The sequence below is a fragment of the Convolutriloba macropyga genome, chromosome 8, assembly GCF_964194025.1.
Source record: "Convolutriloba macropyga chromosome 8, txConMacr16.3, whole genome shotgun sequence".
NCBI classification, from domain to species: Eukaryota; Metazoa; Xenacoelomorpha; order Acoela; family Convolutidae; genus Convolutriloba; species Convolutriloba macropyga.
Window position 1 is genome coordinate 24,222,428 of NC_134475.1, and position 26,310 is coordinate 24,248,737.

The 26,310-nt window shown below is 34.5% G+C and overlaps 1 protein-coding gene across 1 annotated transcript in view; it reads right to left on the minus strand.

Annotated features, from left to right (window-relative positions):
- Positions 1-3,453: 3,453 nt before the first annotated feature.
- Positions 3,454-26,310, minus strand: part of LOC142344612 (tRNA uridine 5-carboxymethylaminomethyl modification enzyme MnmG-like) — a 32,387-nt gene continuing 9,530 nt past the window's right edge. The window contains exons 3-6 of the mRNA XM_075396417.1: positions 18,067-18,301; positions 5,194-6,040; positions 4,182-4,694; positions 3,454-3,747 (exon numbers count right to left, since the gene is read on the minus strand). Coding sequence (XP_075252532.1) covers positions 3,515-3,747; positions 4,182-4,694; positions 5,194-6,040; positions 18,067-18,301 — 1,828 coding nt within the window. The 3' untranslated portion in view covers positions 3,454-3,514. The remainder of the gene's footprint in view (positions 3,748-4,181; positions 4,695-5,193; positions 6,041-18,066; positions 18,302-26,310) is intronic.

A 26,310-nucleotide genomic window follows, 5' to 3' on the forward strand; every position in this document is an offset into this window, starting at 1 on the left:
ATAACATGCTGTTTTGGCTTCGACACTTCCAAATTTGATCAAGTTGTCATGATTGGAGTGCAGTTCACCGTAACTGCAGAGAAGGTATGAAATCATTTTCGAAGGTTTTACTCCTTCCACCCCCACTTTTTGAATGTCCGTCGCTTCTGTGTCCTCCCAGTAAGACCAACCTCGCTAAGCTTAATTTAACTACTACCAAAGCGAACCTACACAAAAGATGCACGAATATCACACCACCACAACAGCAAAAGCATCATAAAGTGTGCGAAAATTGAAAATCGCTGGAGTTAAGATTGACAAAATATTTTGAAAGCAAATATTTGATAACTGCATAAAAAACCCTAAAAAGTACATGAGGCCAACTTTTAGAAGCGAACTAAGTGATAGAAACTCAAATTTTCCTCAGCAAAAATAAAAAATTAATTATAGCTAAAAAAAATTGAGATCACATGCAAGCAATAATCTTTCTAACACTGAAAACATTAACAAAGTCCGCATATTGCAAATTTTAACTGCCAAAAACACTCATGTTTTAGAAGACAGATCGAAACAGATACAGAAATGGGATATTTATTGCACACAATTTCTTTTGATCTTATTAATTTATTTACACTTCAGTTTTAAAGTGTAAAATTGGATACGTGCAAGAGAGCCGACGTTATAAAAAGCCGACGCTAGAAAGCGCCGAACACTGTCTTTATTTAAAAAGAGCCGAAAGCAAAAAGTTGCCTTTAATTACACTAAATTGTTAGTTGATTACCAAGAAAAGTACTTAAGGGGGTTAATTGGTCTGATGTTCGGTTGTGATAGTTTCATATCAAGTCCCATAAGCCGCTAAGGCATGGACATGGCCCGCTATAATTTGAAAATAATTATTTATTACTTCGCTTTCAGTTTCTTTTACTAGAAAATATTAAATATTAATTTCTCAAATACTCCGTTATGATTGGCTGAGAATTTGGTAGTCTCATTTCAGAAGGCAATTTAATTAAATAAATTAAATAAATTTTCGGCTCTCTTTCAATCGGCTCTTTTCACTTCGGCTCTCTTACAAGTCACCTATAAAATTATTCAACGCGGAGTGGTCTGGCCACCAGAGTTTAACCGTAGCAATGAACGGGGGTTTGTTGCCTTATTTGTAAAACATTAAGCAAGGTTTCAAAACTTGGAGATATTGTAAATTTGAAATATAATTAATGAGCCAACAATTTTCCAATGAAATCAAATGGCTGTTCTTTCTTTATGGTAATTACACTTCCTCTCCTTTTTCCACGTCTTCCCTTCTTATTCCCTTTTTTTTCGTGTTTCTTTTCTACATTTTTTGTCTACCTTGCTTTTCTTTCCTTTTTAGTCCAATCAGAATTGTTCAATGGAAATCCATTAACAAATGTCAAACGGAAAATACAAATACGAAATTAAGAGTGTCGCGAAATTGGTACGTTAACCCTGCGGCTTTTCAGTCACAAAAGCAAACAGCACTGCAAAACAGCTACGCTCCCTCACAACTTCGCAGCTATTACAATAATTTACAGCTTTAAATTTCATCGAAATCATCATTCTCAGTTGAAATAGGCAAATAGGACTGCAAAACATTTCAGTATTTAATAATGTACTTTAACAAAACAGTACATAGCTTTAATGTTATTCTAATGACTTCACCGCCCCCCCCCCCCCCCTCTCTAAGAGGAGTCCTCTAAGAAGTTCATGAAGGTACAAAAAACTGCATAAAAATTTTGTTGCTTTAGTTAAAAGTAAAAAAATCTTGTCACCTTGTGCTGTTTAATTTGTCTTTGGTTGTGGACTGCTTCCAATTCTTATTCCAGTGGAATCAATAGGGGATTTAACCTGTATAATCAGTGATGACTAAGCAATTCCAGAAAAGCCCCAAACAGCAATTTGCATATCAAAAATGATTAAAAAATCCAAACTTAAAAACCAAATTCAGATGGTTTTCATTGAGATGCACAAATCAATTTGACTAGCAAACAACGCCATTTAACGCAGTATATATAAATGTAAAACAGTCAAAGTAAAATAGAAGAATCAGTCGTATTTTTCGATCTTATGTAGCTATTAGTGTATTGTTAGCGCCATTACTGACATTAAGTGATGGACCAACGATTATTAAAAAAACAAGCGAAACTAAAAAAAATAAGAGATAACTTTGAGATCAAGGAGTTTCCAAGTCGTTAAGAACGTCAGAAACAAAAAGAAATAAAGTGCCAATCAGGAGAGCAATTAAGCGACTAAGTGCCACGTCAACAAAAAGAGATATAAAAACGGGCAAAAAATAAAAATTCACTAATAATTTCTGCAAAAAAATAATGTCCACATCATAAAAACCGTTAGCTGCTTTTTGATGAATCCAAAAACCAAAAGTATGCACCAATAGCACGCTTGTGGCAATTTTATAAAACATTCGTGACAAGAAACAAAGCTAAAAACGAAATTCAATAGCCGCACGGGGGAAAAAGTCTCGCAAGAACCGAGAATTTGTTCAAACAGTTTTTTGACACCATTTCAAAAGAAGTTAGAACAATTTCACCCGTTCTAACTACTTGCTTTTCGCTCTTTTTTACTACTCTAGCGTGACTGAGATCGCTACACTTACTTAAATAAAAAATGTCGAGAAAATTGAAACGATAAAAAAAACAGCGCATAAATAGAATTCAATTTCTTGGAATTGTAACAAAACGTCGAATGAATTGCTCTGGAGCAACAGCAGGGGGCAATTTTCTTTGAGGTGTAGCTAGAGCTTTTTTATGGGCGCAAAAACCACCTCCACAGAGGTTCAAACCCTGAACCTCAACGTTGGCAGTCTGACATCTTAACCACTGAGCTACATGGTTTTCATTTCCTTGCGCTCACAATCGCTTTTAGAAACGAACTTGATTTCAGAACAAGATCAACTGAGATCAAAAACTAAAGTGCAAAAAATTCAATCCAGAAGTCAAAGAATGTTCTTGAACAAAAGCAATCGAGAAAAAATTTTGCCTATAAGAGCAAAATGTTTAATTAAAAACTGACACGGCTAAGAGGTTTCAAATGGTATCATCAGAGGTTATCACAGAGCACTATAAATTTAGTGAAAAATTGAAATTAACTTCGGCGCCATTATCAGATACCTTTTATTAGTGTACTACCACCAATTGAGTTCAGCTGAAAGCGTTAAAGTCGAAAGCGTTAAAGTCGAAAGCGTTAAAGTCGAAAGCGTTAAAGTCGAAAGCGTTAAAGTCGAAAGCGTTAAAGTCGAAAGCGTTAAAGTCGAAAGCGTTAAAGTCGAAAGCGTTAAAGTCACTCGAAAGTCAAAACGGTCGAGCAAAAATTTTGCATAAAAGACGTTAGCAATAATTGCTTCAAAACTTGCTTGAGAGCAATTACTAACGTTAGCAAACTGCTACACAGGTGTACGTTCCTGGCCTATAATTCTCTACTTAACGTAAAACTTGAGTCTGGTGAAAAAAATAATCTATTTACTCTTTTCTAGTTCAAAATTTGAGAAAATTATATGTCACTACAGGGTTCTCATACTTCTTGTAACAAAATCTAGGACAGTTTTGGCACTCGAGTCCGTAACACCGGGCATTCTTCGCAAAGATGCCAGACTTCTGGGCTGCACGTTGTTCAGTTCCTCGATAACGCCCGGCGGAAGGGTGCGCGTGAGGAAAGAATAATCAATGGCAGAGGGCAAAAGGATTTGCTCATCAAGTGCAAGCTCCTTGGCACTCAGTGACTTCAGAGGCCCACCTTGAAACAGGTAAGATCCGTTCAATTGAGACATGATTTGCATTAAGATGAGATCCTGAAAACTATGTGCATCCACGCGTCTAAGATTTATTTCGCTTTTGATCTCACGAATACAATACGGCAATGAGTGGGCGAGGAAGGCATCAAAAACTTCAATAAAAAGGGGATATAAAGCCTCTGGTAATAATTACACTCAAACTTTTGTCTTACTGTGTTCATTTGTCGTTTTATTACCTATGTACATACATTGTTTGTTTTTGACTTTAATACCTCTTGAAAACATGTTGAGTTGTTGCTTGATACATGTGCAATTTTAATGAGTTGTGCGGTTTTTAAAAAAACTTTGGCGGAGTATTCCTAAGTTCTTAATTAACTGTTTTTATGTCCAAAAGAAAGAAGAAAGGAAACCGAAACATATGATTAACTTGACTTACTTTTTGAAGCGTATTTAGTTAGATAAACAGCTTCAGCGTGCAATCTCCAAACAAATCTGTGATCAAACAAACAATTGCTCAATTTTGATCCTTCCAATGACCTATCAACGCTAATAATTCCAGCAAGGTCTTCATAATTTTTGGACGCAATCACATTGAGCAAATTGGTTTTAGGCTCGAAAGCCGATGAAATGATTGAGCTAGATTTCAAATCTGATACTTTTAGATGTTTCAAGCTATCCATCGTGCAATCCAAGTCACTTTTCGTCTTCTGCAAAATATTGAAACGGTTATCGTTCACACATCTCAAGTCGTAGCCAATAGGGGTGAGCCTGTAATCGGCATTATCACACCGAATAGCTGTTCGATTTTCAACACGACTCGTAAACATTCTATAGGGTTCTTTTGTGCCTAGAGTAGTCAAATCATCGATCATTACACCAATGTATGACTCACTGCGCTTCGGGACAAACTGAGGCATTTTCAAAGCATTCAGCGCCGCATTCAGCCCACCTAAAACACATTTGAGATGAAGCAGACAACTTAAGCTGAATAGGAAAAAATACCCCATTAACGTCGGGCGAATTGCTCTCAAACGACCGGCAAGCGATGGCCTTCGGTAGTAGCTAGCTGGGGCTTAGTGAGGCTATTATTGGGCGAGTACACGTGACTAAATCATTTATGATTGAAAATTGTCACACAATACAGCTAGAACCAATAAGTTTAAGGCATGATGTCAGCAGCACGCACACGTTAGCTAGTCAAACTTCGTCGCGGATAGCTATGAATGATCGGTATGTATGAACGTGCGAACAAAACCGATTTTTTGAAACATGGACAAAAATAATACGAAAGATGGCGTCAGACAACAAAAAATCCAAGATCAATGCAAAATGGCTTCACTCGGCTTACAACTATGCAGCTTAAAAATCCAATTTACCCCTCACTCAGTGGTTAAGTATCCTCTTTTCAAAGAACCTCTAGTTTACGTGACTCCGAAATAAAAACGTACCAATGATTCCCTGAGCCGCTGCCTCTTCGTATCCCGTCGTGCCGTTAACTTGACCTGCCAAAAACAGTCCAGTCACTTTTTTAGTCTCCAAAGTAGCATGAAGCTCTCTTGGGTCAATGAAATCATACTCAACACCATAAGAATATTGCGCAACTTCGGCTCGCTCTAAACCAGGAATTGAACGAATCATTTCAATCTGTTTCGTTTCAGGAATGGTGACCGATATTCCACTGGGATACACTACATCGGATGACAAACCTTCGGCATCAAGAAAGACTTGAAAATTCTGAAGTTTGAACCGCATAATTTTGGCTTCCAACGACGGGCAAAACCTAGGTCCAGATGAATCTTGTTCAATCAAAGCACTATTCTTTATATTCTCTTCAACAATTTTTCTCGTTTCATCAGTAGTGGTTGTCAGGAAACTCGATAGCTGCTTTTCTGGAGCAATAGATACTTCGTTGTTGATAAAACTGAACGGAAGTGGTTTTGAGTCAGGTAAAATTTGAGAGCACTTTGAGAAATCGATTGATTTTTTTAATATCCTAGGCGGTGTACCTGTTTTCAACCGTCCCAACTTGAAACCCAATTCACTCAAAGTTTTGGAAAGCCCATAAGATGCCGATTCATTTATTCTACCTCCCGGAAGCATCGACTGTCCACAAAATAATGATCCTTTCAAGAAAGTTCCAGTACAAATAATTGTGCTGTGCGCTGTTATTGCCCCGGAAGTTGTCCGTACGCCAATACACTGATGCTTGTACTCAGCTTCGACGTTGACGTTTAGTAGCAGGTCTTCTACAGGTGTCGTGAGAACAATCAAATTTTTGTTGGAAAACAAGGCTTTCTAAACAAAACGAAGAACTCAAATATACGAATAACATAGCCAGCAGGTATTTTAGTCAAAGAAACATCCTCAAACGACTTCCAAATCATGCAAGTTATCACTCCATTCACAAAGTCAATTATTTCAAATCCAGAATCTTTAAACAACGCCTATATTCAGCGTGCAAAATCTAATCTGAAGGAATTTCCGCAAGAAGCACGAAATCAAATAACAATCAGCAGAGCCTTCGCACACATAAAAGACAAAAGACTTCACCCACTGACTGTTGTCTCCTCACCAACATACCACTCAATTAGATCCCGAGGGATTCGTTTGTTTGACAAAACCATTTTTCCTATGGGCAAACATCTCAACAAAGAAATTTTTATCCCAGAAGACACAATACTAAATTCATTCATCTCCCTTAATTTGCTTAGACACTGAAGCCCTGAAATTATGGGAACTCTCAGCGGGAATAGAACACAGCCCAAAAATTAACCGGATGAAAGACAACATAGGAGGCGATCTTATTTACTACGGTCGTGCTACACTGAGCAAGAAAAACGGAACTGATGAGGAAAGATGGCAGAATAACAAGATTGGAACCAAATCCCATGCTCCCCCACTTCATAATTGCACCTACTGTGAAGAAAACAAACAAAGATTTAAAGAGCTTCAGAGAATCAAAAAGGTGCAAAAAACATTAGCAAAGAAATAAAGAATAATCATGCTGAAAAGCCGAAACCTAAAAAGATAAAACTCAAAAACATGAAACAATCAGTGAAACTTCCTCCGGCAATTTCACCATAGACAAGCAAATAGAAGAAACTTTTGCAGAACAAATTTTCAGCGGCACAACAGAAAACAACAATCACCGAACAAGAAACCAAACCTTAACCACTGAACAAACACTGAAATCAATTAAAACGCCTATTTCAATACAGACAAGCTTCAAAAAATGCAATCACGAGATCATAGTGGAGTTACTTTTACGCAACTCAATCTAGCGGTATTCAAGGTATATATGAATACAAGCGTTCATATTGACAAATTGAAGCAGTTGAGCTCAAACATCTCAAAACTCAACACAACGATTTTTTGTTTTAACGGGATTTTAATGCGCTCAATCATGATCCGAGAAACACATCAACTACTCTTCGAAGCTAAGACGATAGAGTGAAACAATTATTAAAGTTCCAAACGGTTAGAGAGCAAGCACTGCTCTTTGAAACAGCCATGGAACTTGATTTACGTACTTGATTTCACGCATCGCAACAAGAGAACATCTTTTTTTAACAAGACTATTTTTTTACAAACCAAACTCGTTAAAGCGAAATGAAGTACATCGGAGTAATTTCTCAGATCTTAAAGTGATAGAACTAATTAGAAAAAGCGAAAAAAACGGGGCCAAAGATTTTGGAAAATAAATGATACTATTTTGTTGCAAAAAAGTACATTAAAAATAGAAGCACCTGGAACTAATTGTTTGACACATGAAAGTTATGAAGAGTTGAACAACACCTTGGCCAAATAAAACAAATTCTCTGAGAAAAGACTCGAGAACACATTCAAAAACATGACTCCGATGAAATCATTTTAAAACGGTATGATGAAACGGTCTCCAAAATAAATGAGTATAACAACAACAAACAAAAAGTTAAGTTCAACTTCCACATGAAACTGACCCGAACATGCAAAATTTGAAATGCCAAAGATCTAAGCCCGGGCAAAATTACTTCGCTGAAGGTTAGTGCAAGCATAAGAACAAGTCAGTATAAAATCATCAAAGTTTATGAAACTCATTTTACGCAGAAGAAAGCTTCCTTAGAGATATTTCTTGATCAATTGAATGAACGCAAAACTGAAGCAAAAGACGATGTATATGAAATCACTATCCATGAAGTGTTGAAAGCAATTAACAAACTAAATGCAGACAGCTCACCGGGATTGGATGGAATAACCTCGAAAATTTGCAAGATGTTTAAACAAGAGATGACCACGTTGCTGCAAAAAGTTTTTAAAAATATTGTTCGAACAAACAAAAAGTTACAAAAAGCCAACAAATTGCATTCTTAAAACTTCTGCCTAAAATAGATAATCCAATAATTATTGACAAATTTAGACCTATAAGCTTGCTACACCCTGACCTTAAAATTTTATCACATTTTCTGTCTGCTATCATAGTAGATCTCGAAGACATAGCAGTTCAGCATCTGTATGATTATCTGAGCAAAAGGCAAATGCATATAGCATTGATTCAAGTACGAAAATCCCATAAGCAACTAAAAAACAGCAAATGCCTTGCCAATCTGGATTTCTCAGAAACTTTCGACAAAGTAGAGAGATCGCATCATCGATCATCGACAAAGTTGGCGTGGACGAGTACATAAAATCTGAAATAAGAACAGTTTAAAAAGAAAGAAAAGCAACTATTGAGATCAACGGCTACCTTTCCCAAACGATGGTACTACGACGTCGAGTTAGGCAAGATTGTCCTCTTCCAGCTTTACTTTTCATACTCGCTGTTGAGCCCTTGCTCTGCTGTATAGACAATCCACAAATTATTAAAGGATTCACCAGCTAAAACACAATAGCTTAAGCAAATGACATTATTTTTTCAATTCATACATCATCGATTGAAGTGCTACACGATACCTTGAAAAACTTTTGTTAACACATTTAAAAACAATATCAGTTATCAAATACAATTGTTCTACGTATGAACTAAGTCGCGTTTGCCAAAATATGTGGAAACCTTGAAAATTATCACAACAAAATTTATTATATTGCTTTGCCTTCAATTGTCTTGCTGACAAACAAATTGGATGGATAAAAATTTTCAGAGTCCCCAATTGGTAGCCTTTGCGGAAAAGAGTTTGAAACCTCGGAACATTAAGTTCTTGAATGCGACAAATTATCTGGACCCAAAAGTATCCTGAGAGTGACTAGTTGGTGCAACGTCATTGTAAACATGAAAGTTTAAAGGCTAGATTTACGGCAAAGGTTCTGAATGCATCTGGGTTTGAAACCCTTGAACCAACAAAAATTTGCATTCAATTTTGTAATGCTTCATACGAAATCTGTACTTACGAAGAATAATTAACGTCTTCGTAAATACCAACTAAATGACCGAATTTATTATTTAAAAGTAGGCAGGTATGTGAAAATCAATTTGCCCAAAGTTCAAAAAGCTCATTTTAAAAAATCTGAATCATGTGAAATAAACTTACCCTTTGGTTAATGTTACAAATTTCAAAATCAAACATGATTATCTTCCTAATTCACAGCAAACTGAGGTTCGATAAGCATTTCTGCTATAACTTATTAAATTTTCTCTCAATTTACACAGCCACGTATTTAAACTAAGCACTACCCAATGAAAACTGAGTAAAAAATCTCGCAATAGCTACTGGAATCGATGCAGAAAAAGACAAGAACATTCACGGCGAAAAAGTTGATCAAATGACGGCTAGCATCACTCGAAAATATAATAGTACTACTCATATGGCCTTCAAAAAAGACTCAAGCCATTAACGAATTCAAGAAATGATACTGCACGACAAAACTAATTCAGCACCAAATGTTAGAAAAAAGTGCATAAAAATGTCGCCTGTATGGAAAACTTATCTGCTTCTAAGCGATGAAAATTATTGAATGATAAGCACAAAGAAAATTTATCACAAAATTCAAGGTTGTTTCGACAGTCAAAGTTGAGAAAAATTACGCCCGGACGTGCTCCCTGCATAAAAAACAAGCCGCCGACTAAAAAAAATACACCAAACAATCTGAAAGATTGAAGGAATGTCAGAAAAGATACAACTACTTCAATTAAGCAGTGAAAAAAATTTATTACACCGGATACAGCTCGTCGATACCAAAAAATATGGAACAAAGTGTCGACTCAAATACTTACTATAACAAGGCGGCTCGGTAAGGTGCGTCGGCACAAAACGTTCCGACCATGGTCATCCAAATTTGTCTTGCACAACGTCAAACAAATAATCAGTTTTGTACGTCTACAAAAACATAAATAAACTACAGACAAAAAACAAAAATTCAAAAAAAATTTAGAACGATGTCGAAGCCGTTGAAACCATGATCTATTTCATAAAAAATAAGATACAATCAAATGCACCTTCTTTGAAAACCAATAATATAAACGGTCACGTCTGAATAATGAGACTAGATAATAAGTAGACAAAAAAAGAACACGTTTTTTCCTGAAACAATAATTTTCAAAGTCATAAAAACATTAGCTATCAACTGAAGTAGTTAAATAGGTTGATTTATTTCTTCAAAGAAAGCCAATTGGATCTGTCATTATTCTGAATAGGTTATACGCCTACAAAAAGAACGACGACAAATACAGAAAATCAAAAATAAAATTAAATTTTTGAGGAAAACCCCGTGTCGAAGCCGTTAAAACAATAGGCAATGCACTAAAAGATTAGGTATGTTCAACTACGACTTCCTTCATCAACATTAATGTGATATGCGACCTGTAATCAATGAGACTGGGCAACAATCAGACAAAAAAAACTGCAAAGGACAAAGTTAAAGAAGACTTCATTTTAAAAAAGCTGTTGTTTATTTGTCATGAAAAACTTTAGCTACCAACTGAAATCAATAAAAATGTTATTTTGCTCATCCATAAGAAGCCGCTAAGTACTGCACTTATCCAGAGTTTTTCATACGACTACAAAAACAACTACAAAAACAAAAATAATTTATTGAGTTTTCCTAGAAGACGGTGTCGAGGCCGTAAAACCAATCTATTCACTGAACAACTGGTGTGTTCAATTGTGCCTTCTTTTTAAAATTCTAATATTCTGATATCTAACCTGTCAATAATGTGACATACAAGAGAAAGAACCTTGAAGGGAAAATCGAAATTTTTTGTGAAAACAGTCAGTATCAACGCCGAAAAACAATTACTTAAAACAGCAAAAAATAATAAATTTTAATCAATTTGAAAGACGGCGCAGTGCAACCTATCTTTGCGAAACTTAAGCTAAAAAATTACCACGAAAAGAGAACACCGGCTGATTACAATCCAAATTATTTATGGACTGTAAACAACGATTAGACCAAAGCTAGCCTGGATTTTCCGGTTCATCAATCAAAAAACACTTAAATGTTCCGAAAATTATGGATATGGAAAACTTGACAAAATAAGTCAGCATACCAAACACCTGCATTTCGGATAACTGTCGAATTAAGGCAGCAAAAAACGGCAAGTTTAAATCGGTAACACTCAAATGAAGCGCAAGTAAAACTAGTCCTCTTTAGAGTTAAAGATTGTGTCAGCAGTTTTTAAGTGCGTTAATCAGGCGAATTTAAACGAAATGCACTAAAGAAGCTTATATCGTGCCATTTTGAAGGAAAAAAGGCCGAAAATTTTAGCAAAAAATTTGGCTAAGATGGAGCAAACAGTTCAACAAAACTCTCCTATCTTTAGAGGTAAAACCAACAGCACTATCGCAAACAATTTCAACAAATTTTTAAGCAACATTGGCAAGAAATTGCGTAAAAACAGGTAAAAAGTGGACAATGAAAATCAGTCAGATGTACACAAAACTTTCAGCCTCGATAACTCCATGGAAAAACGAAAAGCAAAAAAATTTCAATTATATATGCGATGGACAGGCTTTCTAATGATACCACTCACAATACACTTCGATGAATATATCGATTGGCCAAAATGACTGAACAGAAAACGCATTTGATTATATAGTTCCTCCCTCAAAAAAGTGGGACGGAACAAAGAGCTCTCACGTCCCAGTTAATCTCCATACCTCAACACAAAGGAGCAAAGAAAGGAAACATCCAAGTCGAGAAAAACCAAGGAGAAAACATCAGCCAAGTTTAAAACGCAGTTCTTCTCCTCAATGTGCGATCAAAGCATTTATCTAACCAATGCCGCGTCACATTCATAATTCTCGCACCCAAAAGCCGTCACAATGCCTATTTACTGTATATTTGTTTCCGTTGAGAGAACAAACCTTATAACAGTTCAGCACACAAACGAAAAATAGCAAAAATCGCAGAAAAATTGTACGCAAATCCAGAACAAAATTACAGGCCAAGCAAAAATTTCAAAATCGCGAAACTTTGAGTTGAAAAACTGATCGTCTATACTGTGAATGTCTTTTTTGCAATATCAGCAAAACCTGCACTTTTTATCAACATCGATAATTCCCTGAACTCAAGATATATTTTTTGAACTCAAGCATTAGAACAGCTTGAAACCCTCAAAATTTGATTGAAACACATGCGACAAAAATAATTGAAAATGATGTTAAAAGAGTTAGAAATCGATGCGAAGGTAAGATCTGCCATCATTTCAAGTGTCAGGAAATGGGTATGACGTAAAAAGCTCTTGTTTTGGTGAAATATAAAAATTCCTGCCGTTTTAAGCGCGATACCAATCAAAAATAGACAGACCTTATTCAGACGGACCAAACAGACCAGCAACCCTGTCAGATCTTTGGAAATCAATATGACGGTATAAGCCACAATTAGCGAAATGAGCCAATGGTGGACAATAAAACCCCTGGAGGTGATCAAATCGCACGTTAGCAACACTTAACTTCCATGACTCTTCAAAAAAGCGGCACTGAACGCTTACGGTTAAAATATTTAGGCTACACGACCTTCTTAATCAATCCTTTCTACCAGAAGTCTAACGATTGGCCAAAATTGAACATAACTGGCAGATTGCCAGAAAATAGCCGCAATGGATTCGTAGATCGGCAGTCTAAAAAAGACAGTAAAAAAGACAGACCAAAAAAATTTGTCTTTTCATTGAAGGCTGATCTGTTATATTTTGATTAAAAATCTGTATAAGTTATTGCTGCCCCTATTAGCTGCACTTTAATAACCTTCATTTAGAGTGACACATACCCATTTGACCTTATCTCTTTGAATTAAAGTAAATAAAAGTCAATTTCAAAGTGAGGAAGTCATTTTTGAGAGTGGGGTAAGTCAAGTGTGACCAAAAATTTAATCACTCGCATGAACAAAAAAACTCGCTCCACTAAGAGCGAAAAATGACGTCACACATGCAATTCAGTTGAAATTGCATGAACGAATGAACAAAAAGTGGCTGTGACGTCATATGGTCGTAACAAAAATCATGACGACGAAATAAAAAAACATAGCAGGACAAGTCCTGAAATACAATTCAAAGAATTGAATGAAAAACTCAGACGTACTTTACCTGACCAGCAGATCAATTGAACAATGTCAGACAGAACACAAAAATTATCAAAAAATTGAGAAACTAAAAGAATCAAAACTAAACAAAAACATACTCATTGCTAAAACTCTTAAGCTTTTGAACCTAAGACAAAATTTTTCCCTATAAAATACCACTGGCAAAACTGTTCAAAATCAACTTTTCTTTCTGAAATCGGTCCAGTATTTCATTTGCAGGACCTGAAAAACATTCATTGGCCCTTGAAGATCGATTAACTCAAAAATGACCCAAAAATTTAAGAAGAAATCATTTGCAAATTATAGGGAAATTTTGCTGAAAATCGTTATATAAATATCTTCAGAATCATTTCTGTGTCTTTCCAGGCTATTCAGTAACCCAATTCCAAGCTTTAAAAACTCAATGTCTCATAGATCGATAGGCAATAATTTTTAGAAATTCGTTCAATTAATTTGTTGAAAGCCATTCAATTGTCCCATAGCAACAATTTAAAAACATACTATCAAACCCTGGATGAGGTTACTAGCTACTGAGGCAAGGAAATAAATAAAAAAACAAATGTTTGTAAAAACTTTGTAAAAATGTTTGTAAAAATTTGCAAATTCTATCAAAAAACTTCTGAAAGTCGAAAGGTTAAATTATTGAAATCAAATCTATTGAAACTAAAAACCATGCAAAAACTTTTTATCAGAACGTGAAATAGGTTTTCTCGCACATGCGAATGGACGAATATCAAAAACTGACAAAAACTTTAGAAAACCTTAAAAAAATGCAGATTTTATTTAAAAAATATTAAAATGCGAGACATTAAAAAGTTAAAAACCATTCCATTGTTATTAGAAACTATGCAAACCTATTAACTAACCTCAAAGAACATTGCCTGGTCCCTGAAACTGGAAAAACTGAAAAAAGATGAAAATTTTCAAAAAAAACCTGAAAATGCGAATTTGGTAAAAAAAAATTGCTAAACTTTGTGATATTCAAAAGTTGAAACCTATTCCATGGCAACTAACAATTTTTCAGTAAATTATTATCCAACCCCTAATGAGGCTTTCTGGCCCCTGGGGGACTCAAACAATTTGAAATGAAAAAAAATGTCAAAAAAATGAAAAAAATTGCAAGTTTTGTATAAAAAAGCTAAAATTCATGATGGTAAAAAGTTTTAAAACCTTTCCATTACCACTAGAAACTATGCAGTAATGTATCATAAAGTCCTTTATCAAACCCTAGAGGAGGTTTCTTGACACCTAAGGCTAAAAAAACTCAAAATTGACAAAAATTTTCAAAAAACCTGAAAAAAATTTTAAAAATTAGTATCATTTTGTGTGTTTGTAGTACCAGAACAAATAGCTGATAAATTGGTCATAACAAGCAATTTTGTCTCGCAATAGGCCTTAATCAACTTTTAAAATCTTCAACCTGAGACTAATCAAAACAAAAAATCGCAAAAAACATGAAAAATTGCACCATTTTGAGTTCAAAAACTCCTTAAAATGACCTTTTAATCTTAAATTAAGGCCATCCCAGCAGCTGCACCACTATAAGCACTTGAAGGACTACTAAAGCCCACTTTGGGCCTCTAATGAAACTTAATGCCCGCTGGGCTTTACCTGTTTACCCCGTTTTGGAAGATCAAAGTCATTGAAAAATGTGTGAACACATAGAAAAAAAAACACAGCGCACCAATACAATTCAAATTCTTTGAATTGTAAAAAACCAAGAGAAGGCCAATACTAGCCCCAGGTATCGCTGTGCGGCTATTAATAAACATAGCCGATAGATTGCCAAATAGCAGCGAAATAGTACTGCGTGATGGCAATAAAGATAGCAACAGACACAGAATTGAGTTGATTGAGTTGTGGATGTAGCTTATAACAACAAGTTTTCAAATTTATCCAAACAATTTGCTATGTACTAGTCGTCATAACTTTTTGTTATCCTATTTATTATACAGCACTCCTTGATTGAGGGTTCAAAATGATCTGAATTGTTTAAAACGTCAGTTAAGTCGATCACGAGAAAAGCATAACTGACTCCGGACGCATTACTATTGAAGGGTCAATCAAATTTAAAGGGGCATAGGGTACCAAACTTTATGATGCAAAACTTCATAGAGACTTCGTAGGGTTTGGAATTCGCGACCTACCGGATTGTAGTCCTGGACAGTAACCACTACGCAACACTGACAATGACTTTTCTCCTCTCAAAATCCGTTTTATTTTAGCAACAGATTTAACTCTGAATACTCGAAATTTAAATCACTAAGAAAATCAAAAAGTTACGAGTGAAAACGCCACGCCACTCAAAAAGTGAAATCAAAAGTTTTATAAAAAAACGGTCAAGCAAAAAATTTGCATAAGAAACGTCTACAATAATTGCTTCAAACTTCGTTTGAGAGCAATTAAAAACATCAAGCAGTTCAGCTAAAAACTGACCGCTAAGTATGAAACGACGTCACGCACATAAATGCAAAAACAGTAGAGAAAACAGTAGTGGCATGAAAAGAACAAAATTGCTCTTTTGAGGTTTGCAGCGTGAAAAAAAGAACAAAGAACAAAGCAAGAGCACCATAATATAGCTCGTTTCAGCTTTGCTGCTATAAAAAAAATAACGGACGAATTGAGTTCAGATTCGGTTGTAGTTAATTTTTCTTAGGAGCTAGCCCAGTGAGCAGAGGTAAAAAGAGTGAAGGGGTGGGTAATGATAAAAAAAATCTCAAAGCCGCCCTTCACACCCTGAACGTCTGCTCAGTTGTTCCACAGCCACTTCGCTGAACCGTACTTTTAAATATTAGTAGAGCTCTAAGAGAGCCCCTCAGAAACTTAATGCCCTCAGGCTTCACTGATTTATCTCGAATGAGCATTTTAAAGGATATTCCAGCGCGGTCACTCATTTGACTGCACAGACCTCCCAGAGCATCCACTTCTGCCATGAGATGACCTTTGCCTACTCCCCCGAATGCAGGGTTGCATGACATTTGACCCACAGTGTCCTTTCGGTGGGTGAGGAGAAGTGTTCTTGAATCATGAATATACATTTGATATAAGTTAACAAGCCAAAAAATACAAAGTAATTGCGCGTAATGTTGCCATGGAAGCCAATCACTGAGCTCCAAAATTTTTTTCAGAATTATTAATTGCAACATACCTCAGATTTTCAACAGCCTCTAATAGCAAAATAAAAGTATAATAACATAGCCTACAATAGAAATTAAAATTGTACAATGTAAATGGTACAAGAGATTGAGCCTCAGGGAATAAAAAAAAATCATAAGATTCCCAAGTTCGAGAGCTTAAGACCTTTAGCTGTATTGGTGTAGTGTACTAACTTTTCACGTAGTTTATTAGAATCTACTGGTCACACTTTCTTGTCTTTCGCCAGCCTAACGTTTCCTGATATGAGATATTCACCTCAAAATGCGAAATTCAATTCCAACTGTTGTAATGTCTTGAAACCAAATGGAGGAACTTGTCTTAGAAATAGATGGATTAACTTTAAAACACGTCCCCAATTGAATTACAACCAGATGGCTCGTGCGAATCTGTTCCAACACAACTCTGAAGTTTGGAAAAACCATTAATTTCTGTGAGAGAAACCGTTGGGTGTATCCGAAAGCAACCTATATGCCTGTCTTTTTTCGGCAGGCAAAAAAGAAAACTCCTCAGCACGTTCTAGAAAAATAAGTGTTTTACAATTTGAAGGACACAGACAGACAAACCAAACACACAAAAACACAAACACATTGAACATACAAACAAAATCACAAATACAAAACCCAACAAAAGATTTTAATTTTTTTCTTTTCGGTAACTGATTTTTACTCAAGGTTCGTCACTTTCAATTAGCTTTTCTTTGGCTTCTTCATATAACTAGGTGGGGATTGGTTGAATTGTTTAGGTAATTGTAACATTGGTTTTATACTTCGAAATGAAACCTTTTTTAAGTTATTCGAAAAACTTTGTCAATTTTGATGTCATATGAGCATAATGAAAATATTACCTTTTAAAATCGCGCAGATGTGTTACCAACAAGATTAGAAGAACCGAATGTTTGTTTTGGACAAATTTAGAGCTCTAAGAGAGCCCCTCAGAAACTTAATGCCCTCAGGCTTCACTGATTTATCTCGTTTCGTTTGACAATAAGTTAAATGACTCAAGCGAGCTAAAGAATGTCCTAAAAACGACCAAGTAAAAATTGCAAATGAAAAGACACACACGACAGAAATTGCTCCAACCTTCGTTCAAGAGGAATTTAAAAAAAACCGCATTAAATTTGTCCATCCCACTAAGTGATGGCCGGAAAACATTTCCTGAGTCAGCTTCTCATATCACTTATAACACAAACGAGACAATGTTTTAGCGATCCGAAAATCACCAACAACTTGCTTAGAATCTTAGAAAGGAAAAGAGATCAAAACTTTCTACCATTTCACCCGTGAGCATCTCATCAAATTTCGTCGTAGTGAAACGAGAAAACATCAGCCTACAATTATTTTGCAGAAAATTTGCATTTGACTGCAAGGAAGCACTCAGGTCTTCATTTAACAGGTAAGTGTTTTAAGACATGCTATGGTTCTACTTACGCTCAGTTTCAATTCTTCTATTATTAATAGAAATCGAAAATTTACACCAATGCGCAACATATACTGCAAACCATGAGAAGACTTTTCTCAGCTGCTTTTTATATCTGTTATTAATGTCCACATAAACAGTTAATCTTGAGCAGTGTCATTATCTTGCTACCAAGAAAGAGGTACGGCTTCGACAGAGCACTGACAATCCACATTGTTCTTGGGCTAACATTGTATCAGCGTGAATAAAACGATAGGTACCTGCATTTCTCGCTTATAAAGATCCCGATCAACCAAAGCCCGAGGTCCATGTACTGCAGGTCCTCGACTTCTGTTGAGCATTTTAAAGGATATTCCAGCGCGGTCACTCATTTGACTGCACAGACCTCCCAGAGCATCCACTTCTGCCATGAGATGACCTTTGCCTACTCCCCCGAATGCAGGGTTGCATGACATTTGACCCACAGTGTCCTTTCGGTGGGTGAGGAGAAGTGTTCTTGAATCATGAATATACATTTGATATAAGTTAACAAGCCAAAAAATACAAAGTAATTGCGCGTAATGTTGCCATGGAAGCCAATCACTGAGCTCCAAAAATTTTTTCAGAATTAATAATTGCAACATACCTCAGATTTTCAACAGCCTCTAATAGCAAAATAAAAGTATAATAACATAGCCTACAATAGAAATTAAAATTGTACAATGTAAATGGTACAAGAGATTGAGCCTCAGGGAATAAAAAAAAATCATAAGATTCCCAAGTTCGAGAGCTTAAGACCTTTAGCTGTATTGGTGTAGTGTACTAACTTTTCACGTAGTTTATTAGAATCTACTGGTCACACTTTCTTGTCTTTCGCCAGCCTAACGTTTCCTGATATGAGATATTCACCTCAAAATGCGAAATTCAATTCCAACTGTTGTAATGTCTTGAAACCAAATGGAGGAACTTGTCTTAGAAATAGATGGATTAACTTTAAAACACGTCCCCAATTGAATTACAACCAGATGGCTCGTGCGAATCTGTTCCAACACAACTCTGAAGTTTGGAAAAACCATTAATTTCTGTGAGAGAAACCGTTGGGTGTATCCGAAAGCAACCTATATGCCTGTCTTTTTTCGGCAGGCAAAAAGGAAAACTCCTCAGCACGTTCTAGAAAAAAAATAAGTGTTTTACAATTTGAAGGACACAGACAGACAAACCAAACACACAAAAACACAAACACATTAAACATACAAACAAAATCACAAATACAAAACCCAACAAAAGATTTTAATTTTTTTCTTTTCGGTAACTGATTTTTACTCAAGGTTCGTCACTTTCAATTAGCTTTTCTTTGGCTTCTTCATATAACTAGGTGGGGATTGGTTGAATTGTTTAGGTAATTGTAACATTGGTTTTATACTTCGAAATGAAACCTTTTTTAAGTTATTCGAAAAACTTTGTCAATTTTGATGTCATATGAGCATAATGAAAATATTACCTTTTAAAATCGCGCAGATGTGTTACCAACAAGATTAGAAGAACCGAATGTTTGTTTTGGACAAATTTAGAGCCGCAATTTGTAAGAAAATGTCATATTTCTTATTTCCGACAGTTTTTGCACTCGGCCTCTATTTGTGTTTGCATACACATAACACATATTACATTACGTACAAATGCACTCACGTACATGTGCACAAAAGCACGCACAAAAATGAAAACGGAAAAATCCCCACACAAAAAAATGTTGAATTTTAATTCTTGCAACTGATATTCACCCATGGTTCGCATCGTTCAACTAATTCTAATTTGTTTTCATCTGGAAAACTAGGTGTGGCCATCTTCAGGTAATTGTAAAATTGACACTAACTTGAAATCAACTCTTTAATAATTTTTGTCATTTTCGATGTTTCATAGAGCATAATGGGCCAATTCGTCTTTTTTCACAATCTCATCCTGCCAAACAGATTTATTAAACACAATAAGAGTATTCAAACCGCAATTTGTAACAATTGATAAGTAATTTTTGTAACTTTTTTTAAAACTTCTACAGTTTTTGCACTCAGCCTCTATTTGTGACCAACATTTGAACAAACTCTCTCAGACCAACTATGTCTTTCTCTCTTAGACACACTACATACCACATACGCACACACTTGCATACACCCATCCAAGTGCACGCACATAGAAACAAAAAACATAAACACAAACCCCTATACCAAAAAATATTTAAAAAAACTTTATTTTTGGCGATTGATCTTTTGAAGTCTTTTTTCTTTTATTTGGAAAACTAGCCGCGGAACTTGTTAAGCAAATTTATCAATAATTTTAAAAATGACTAAAAATTTTAAATGAACCTGTTTAAACTTTCTGCAGAAATTTTTGTGAATTTGATTTTTATGAGAACAATAGATCAATTCGTTTTTTAATCTCGCAGATCCGTAAAACACAAATTGTTATCACTAAAACTTCTTGCAGTTTTTGCACTCTGCCTCTACTTGCGTCTAACATGTAAGGGATCGTTCAAGGCTTTTCTTAAAAGCTCCAATTTAGCAGTATATTAACAAAATTGTTAGCCGTAAATTGCATGTTTTGGCTTTTCCACTATTCGTAGTATTTTTAAAGAATAAAAATTTCAATATTTTTTATAAGAACTGATGAAAAAAAAGATAATATATTTTTCATTCTTCAAACACTTTTCATTTTTTAATGAGGAACTTCACAGTCAAAAATCTATTGTAGTTAAAAAAAACAGAAACTCCAATAGTCTGGAAAACATAATTCAAAGTGCAACTTCAAAGAACAGAAAATAATTCTTCTAATTTTCAAAAAACTATAAAAGAAATTTTGTATTTCGTTTTTCAAACTGGCCATCGATAAACGCTCTAAATCTGAAACCGTTTTGTATTGCATTAAAATAGAGGAGGTTAGTTCGAACGATCTGCTCTGACAACGTAGGAAGACAAAAAGGATAAGAAAATTTTTCTATGTTTGAAATTCAATACTGAATTTGGTTGATATGATGATCATACCACGAAAAAGTTTTTTTTACGTCTCCGCAGTTTTGAAAATAACAAATAGTTAGTTTTAATTAAATAAAATAATTGCTTGAAAAAACAACTGAATGAATTATTTTTTCGGCTTTTAGTTTTAGGTTTTCAAAGTTGATTTCTCAAAGTTTGATAGCTCTTAATTGCCTGAAGTTTATTTTACAAAAAAATGTTCGATGCAGTGAAACATCGGTTCTTACAATAGTTTTTCATCGGCAGGAACAGAGAGAGAGACGGGAAATTAGACAAAACATTTGAAAAGAAACGACATAATTTTTTAAAATTTTTGGTCATTAAGTCAACAACAAAAAACTTTTACGCTTACAACAGTACTGAAATACTCCTCAAAATTAAAACCTCCTTTCAACTAACAGAATATAATATAAGTTAAACCATTAATTTCTGAGAAGAAAAAACAGTTGTGTGTAGCCAACGGTTTTCGGATACCAATAATTTCATGTGAGAAAATCTTTAATTTCTTTGAGAGAAGCCGTTTCGTGTATCCGAAAGCAACTTATATGCCTGTCTATTTTCGGCAGCCAAAAGGGAAAACTCCTCAGCACGTTCTAGAAAAAAAATAAGTGTTTTACAATTTGAAGGACACAGACAGACAAACCAAACACACAAAAACACAAACACATTAAACATACAAACAAAATCACAAATACAAAACCCAACAAAAGATTTTAATTTTTTTCTTTTCGGTAACTGATTTTTACTCAAGGTTCGTCACTTTCAATTAGCTTTTCTTTGGCTTCTTCATATAACTAGGTGGGGATTGGTTGAATTGTTTAGGTAATTGTAACATTGGTTTTATACTTCGAAATGAAACCTTTTTTAAGTTATTCGAAAAACTTTGTCAATTTTGATGTCATATGAGCATAATGAAAATATTACCTTTTAAAATCGCGCAAATGTGTTACCAACAAGATTAGAAGAACCGAATGTTTGTTTTGGACAAATTTAGAGCCGCAATTTGTAAGAAAATGTCATATTTCTTATTTCCGACAGTTTTTGCACTCGGCCTCTATTTGTGTTTGCATACACATAACACATATTACATTACGTACAAATGCACTCACGTACATGTGCACAAAAGCACGCACAAAAATGAAAACGGAAAAATCCCCACACAAAAAAATGTTAATTTTAATTCTTGCAACTGATATTCACCCATGGTTCGCATCGTTCAACTAATTCTAATTTGTTTTTATCTGGAAAACTAGGTGTGGCCTTCATCAGATAATTGTAAAATTGACACTATAATTTGAAATCAACTCTTTAAAGATTTTTGTCATTTCCGATGTTTCAAAGAGCATAATAGGCCAATTCGTCTTTTTTCACAATCTCGTCCTGCCAACCAGATTAATTAAATACAATAAGGGTATTCAAGCCACAAATTGTAACAATTGATAAGTAATTTTTGTAACTTTTTTAAAACTTCTACAGTTTTTGCACTCGGCCTCTCTCAGACCAACTATGTCTTTCTCAGACCAACAAACTCTCTCAGACCAACTATGTCTTTCTCTCTTAGACACACTACATACCACATACGCACACACTTGCATACACCCATCCAAGTGCACGCACATAGAAACAAAAAACATAAACACAAACCCCTATACCAAAAAATATTTAAAAAAACTTTATTTTTGGCGATTGATCTTTTGAAGTCTTTTTTCTTTTATTTGGAAAACTAGCCGCGGAACTTGTTAAGCAAATTTATCAATAATTTTAAAAATGACTAAAAATTTTAAATGAACCTGTTTAAACTTTCTGCAGAAATTTTTGTGAATTTGATTTTTATGAGAACAATAGATCAATTCGTTTTTTAATCTCGCAGATCCGTAAAACACAAATTGTTATCACTAAAACTTCTTGCAGTTTTTGCACTCTGCCTCTACTTGCGTCTAACATGTAAGGGATCGTTCAAGGCTTTTCTTAAAAGCTCCAATTTAGCAGTATATTAACAAAATTGTTAGCCGTAAATTGCATGTTTTGGCTTTTCCACTATTCGTAGTATTTTTAAAGAATGAAAATTTCAATATTTTTTATAAGAACTGATGAAAAAAAAGATAATATATTTTTCATTCTTCAAACACTTTTCATTTTTTAATGAGGAACTTCACAGTCAAAAATCTATTGTAGTTAAAAAAACAGAAACTCCAATAGTCTGGAAAACATAATTCAAAGTGCAACTTCAAAGAACAGAATATAATTCTTCTAATTTTCAAAAAACTATAAAAGAAATTTTGTATTTCGTTTTTCAAACTGGCCATCGATAAACGCTCTAAATCTGAAACCGTTTTGTATTGCATTAAAATAGAGGAGGTTAGTTCGAACGATCTGCTCTGACAACGTAGGAAGACAAACAAAAAGGATAAGAAAATTTTTCTATGTTTGAAATTCAATACTGAATTTGGTTGATATGATGATCATACCACGAAAAAGTTTTTTTTACGTCTCCACAGTTTTGAAAATAACAAATAGTTAGTTTTAATTAAATAAAATAATTGCTTGAAAAAACAACTGAATGAATTATTTTTTCGGCTTTTAGTTTTAGGTTTTCAAAGTTGATTTCTCAAAGTTTGATAGCTCTTAATTGCCTGAAGTTTATTTTACAAAAAAATGTTCGATGCAGTGAAACATCGGTTCTTACAATAGTTTTTCATCGGCAGGAACAGAGAGAGAGACGGGAAATTAGACAAAACATTTGAAAAGAAACGACATAATTTTTTTAAAAAAATTTTTGGTCATTAAGTCAACAACAAAAAACTTTTACGCTTACAACAGTACTGAAATACTCCTCAAAATTAAAACCTCCTTTCAACTAACAGAATATAATATAAGTTGAACCATTAATTTCTGAGAAGAAAAAACAGTTGTGTGTAGCCAACGGTTTTCGGATACCAATAATTTCATGTGAGAAAATCTTTAATTTCTTTGAGAGAAGCCGTTTCGTGTATCCGAAAGCAACTTATATGCCTGTCTATTTTCGGCAGCCAAAAGGGAAAACTCCTCAGCACATTCTAGAAAAATAAGTGTTTTACAATTTGAAGGACACCGACATAGACAAACCACAAACAAAAACACAAGCACATAAAACATACTAACAAAATCACAAATACAAAACCCAACAAAAGATTTTAATTTTTCTCTTTTTTGCAACTGATCTTTACTCGAGGTTTGTCACTTTCAATTAGCTTTTCTTCGGCTTTTTCATATAACTAAGTGGGGATTGGTTGAATTGTTTAGGTAATTGTAACATTGGTTTTATACTTCGAAATGAAACCTTTTTTAAGTTATTCGAAAAACTTTGTCAATTTTGATGTCATATGAGCATAATGAAAATATTACCTTTTAAAATCGCGCATGTGTTACCAACAAGTTTAGAAGAACCGAATGTTTGTTTTGGACAAATTTAAAGCCACAATTTGTAAGAAAATGTAATATTTCTTATTTCCGACAGTTCTTGCACTCAGCATCTATTTTTGTTTGCATACACATACCACATATTACATTAAGTACACACGCACTCACGTGCATGCGCACGCAAGCACGCACACGCGCTTAAAAACTAAAACGGGAAAATCCCCCACAAACAAAAATTTTAAATTTTCATTATTTCAACTGATATTCACCCATGGTTGAATTTTCTTTTACGTTTCCGCAGTTTTGAAAACAACAAATAGTTAGTTCTAATTAAATAAAATAATTGCTTGAAAAAACAACGAAAAGAATTAAGGAAAAATTATTTTTTCGGCTTTTAGTTTAAGGTTTTCAAAGTTGATTTTTGCTACTTTGATAGCTCTAAATTGCCTGAAGTCTTCTATATTACAAAAAAACTGTTCGATACAGTGAAACATCGGTTCTTACAATAGTTTTTCATCGGCAGGAACAGAGAGAAGGGAAATCAGACAAAACATTTGAAAAGAAACGACATAATTGACTTTTTTTAAAAAAAAATTTCGTCATAAAGTCAAAAACAAAAAACTGTTACGCTTACAACAGTACTGAATTACTCTTCAAAATTAAAATTTCCTTTCAACTAATTGAATTTAATATGAGTTAAACCATTGATCTCTGAGAAAAAACCGTTGGGTTTAGCCAACGGTTTTCGGATACCATTAATTTCATGTGAGAAAATCTTTAATTTCTGTGAGAAACCGTTGGGTGTATCTGAAAGCAACTTATATGCCTGTCTTTTTTCGGCAGGCAAAAATGAAAACTCCTCGGCACATTCTAGAAAAATGAGTGTTTAACAATTTGAAGGACACAGACAGACAAACCACACAAATAAAAACAAACATATAAAACATACAAACAAAACCACAAATAAAAAATCCAACAAAGAAGATTTTATTTTTTTCTCTTCTTCTCAACTGATCTTTACTCGAGGTTTGTCACTTTCAATTAGCTTTTATTCGGCTTTTTCATATAACTAAGTGGGGATTGGTTGAAATGTTAAGGTAATTGTAATATTGGTTTTACACTTTGAAACGAAACCTTTTTTCAGTTATTCGAAAACCTTTGTCAATTTTGATGTCATATGAGCATAAGGAAAATATTACCTTTTAAAATCGCGCAGATGTGTTACCAACAAGTTGAGAAGAACCGAATGTTTGTTTTGGACAAATTTAAAGCCGCAATTTGTAAGAAAATGTAATATTTCTTATTTCCGACAGTTCTTGCACTCAGCATCTATTTTTGTTTGCATACACATACCACATATTACATTAAGTACACACGCACTCACGTGCATGCGCACGCAAGCACGCACACGCGCTTAAAAACTAAAACGGGGAAATCCCCCACAAACAAAAATTTTAAATTTTCATTCTTGCAACTGATATTCACCCATGGTTCGCATCGTTCAATTAATTCTAATTTGTTTTCATCTGGAAAACTAGGTGTGGCCATCTTCAGGTAATTGTAAAATTGACACTAACTTGAAATCAACTCTTTAATAATTTTTGTCATTTTCGATGTTTCATAGAGCATAATGGGCCAATTCGTCTTTTTTCACAATCTCATCCTGCCAAACAGATTTATTAAACACAATAAGAGTATTCAAACCGCAATTTGTAACAATTGATAAGTAATTTTTGTAACTTTTTTTAAAACTTCTACAGTTTTTGCACTCAGCCTCTATTTGTGACCAACATTTGAACAAACTCTCTCAGACCAACTATCTCTTTCTCTCTTAGACACACTACATACCACACACACGCACACACTTGCATACACCCATCCTAGTGCACGCACATAGAAACAAAAAACAGAAACACAAAACCCACTACCAAAAATTATTTAAAAAACTTTCTTTTTGGCGACTGATCTTTTGAAGTCTTTTCTTTTATTTGGAAAACTAGCCGTGGAACTTGTTAGGCAAATTTATCGATAATTTTAAAAATGACTAAAAATTTTAAATGAACCTGTTTAAACTTTCTGCAGAGAACTTTCTTACGCTGTTCT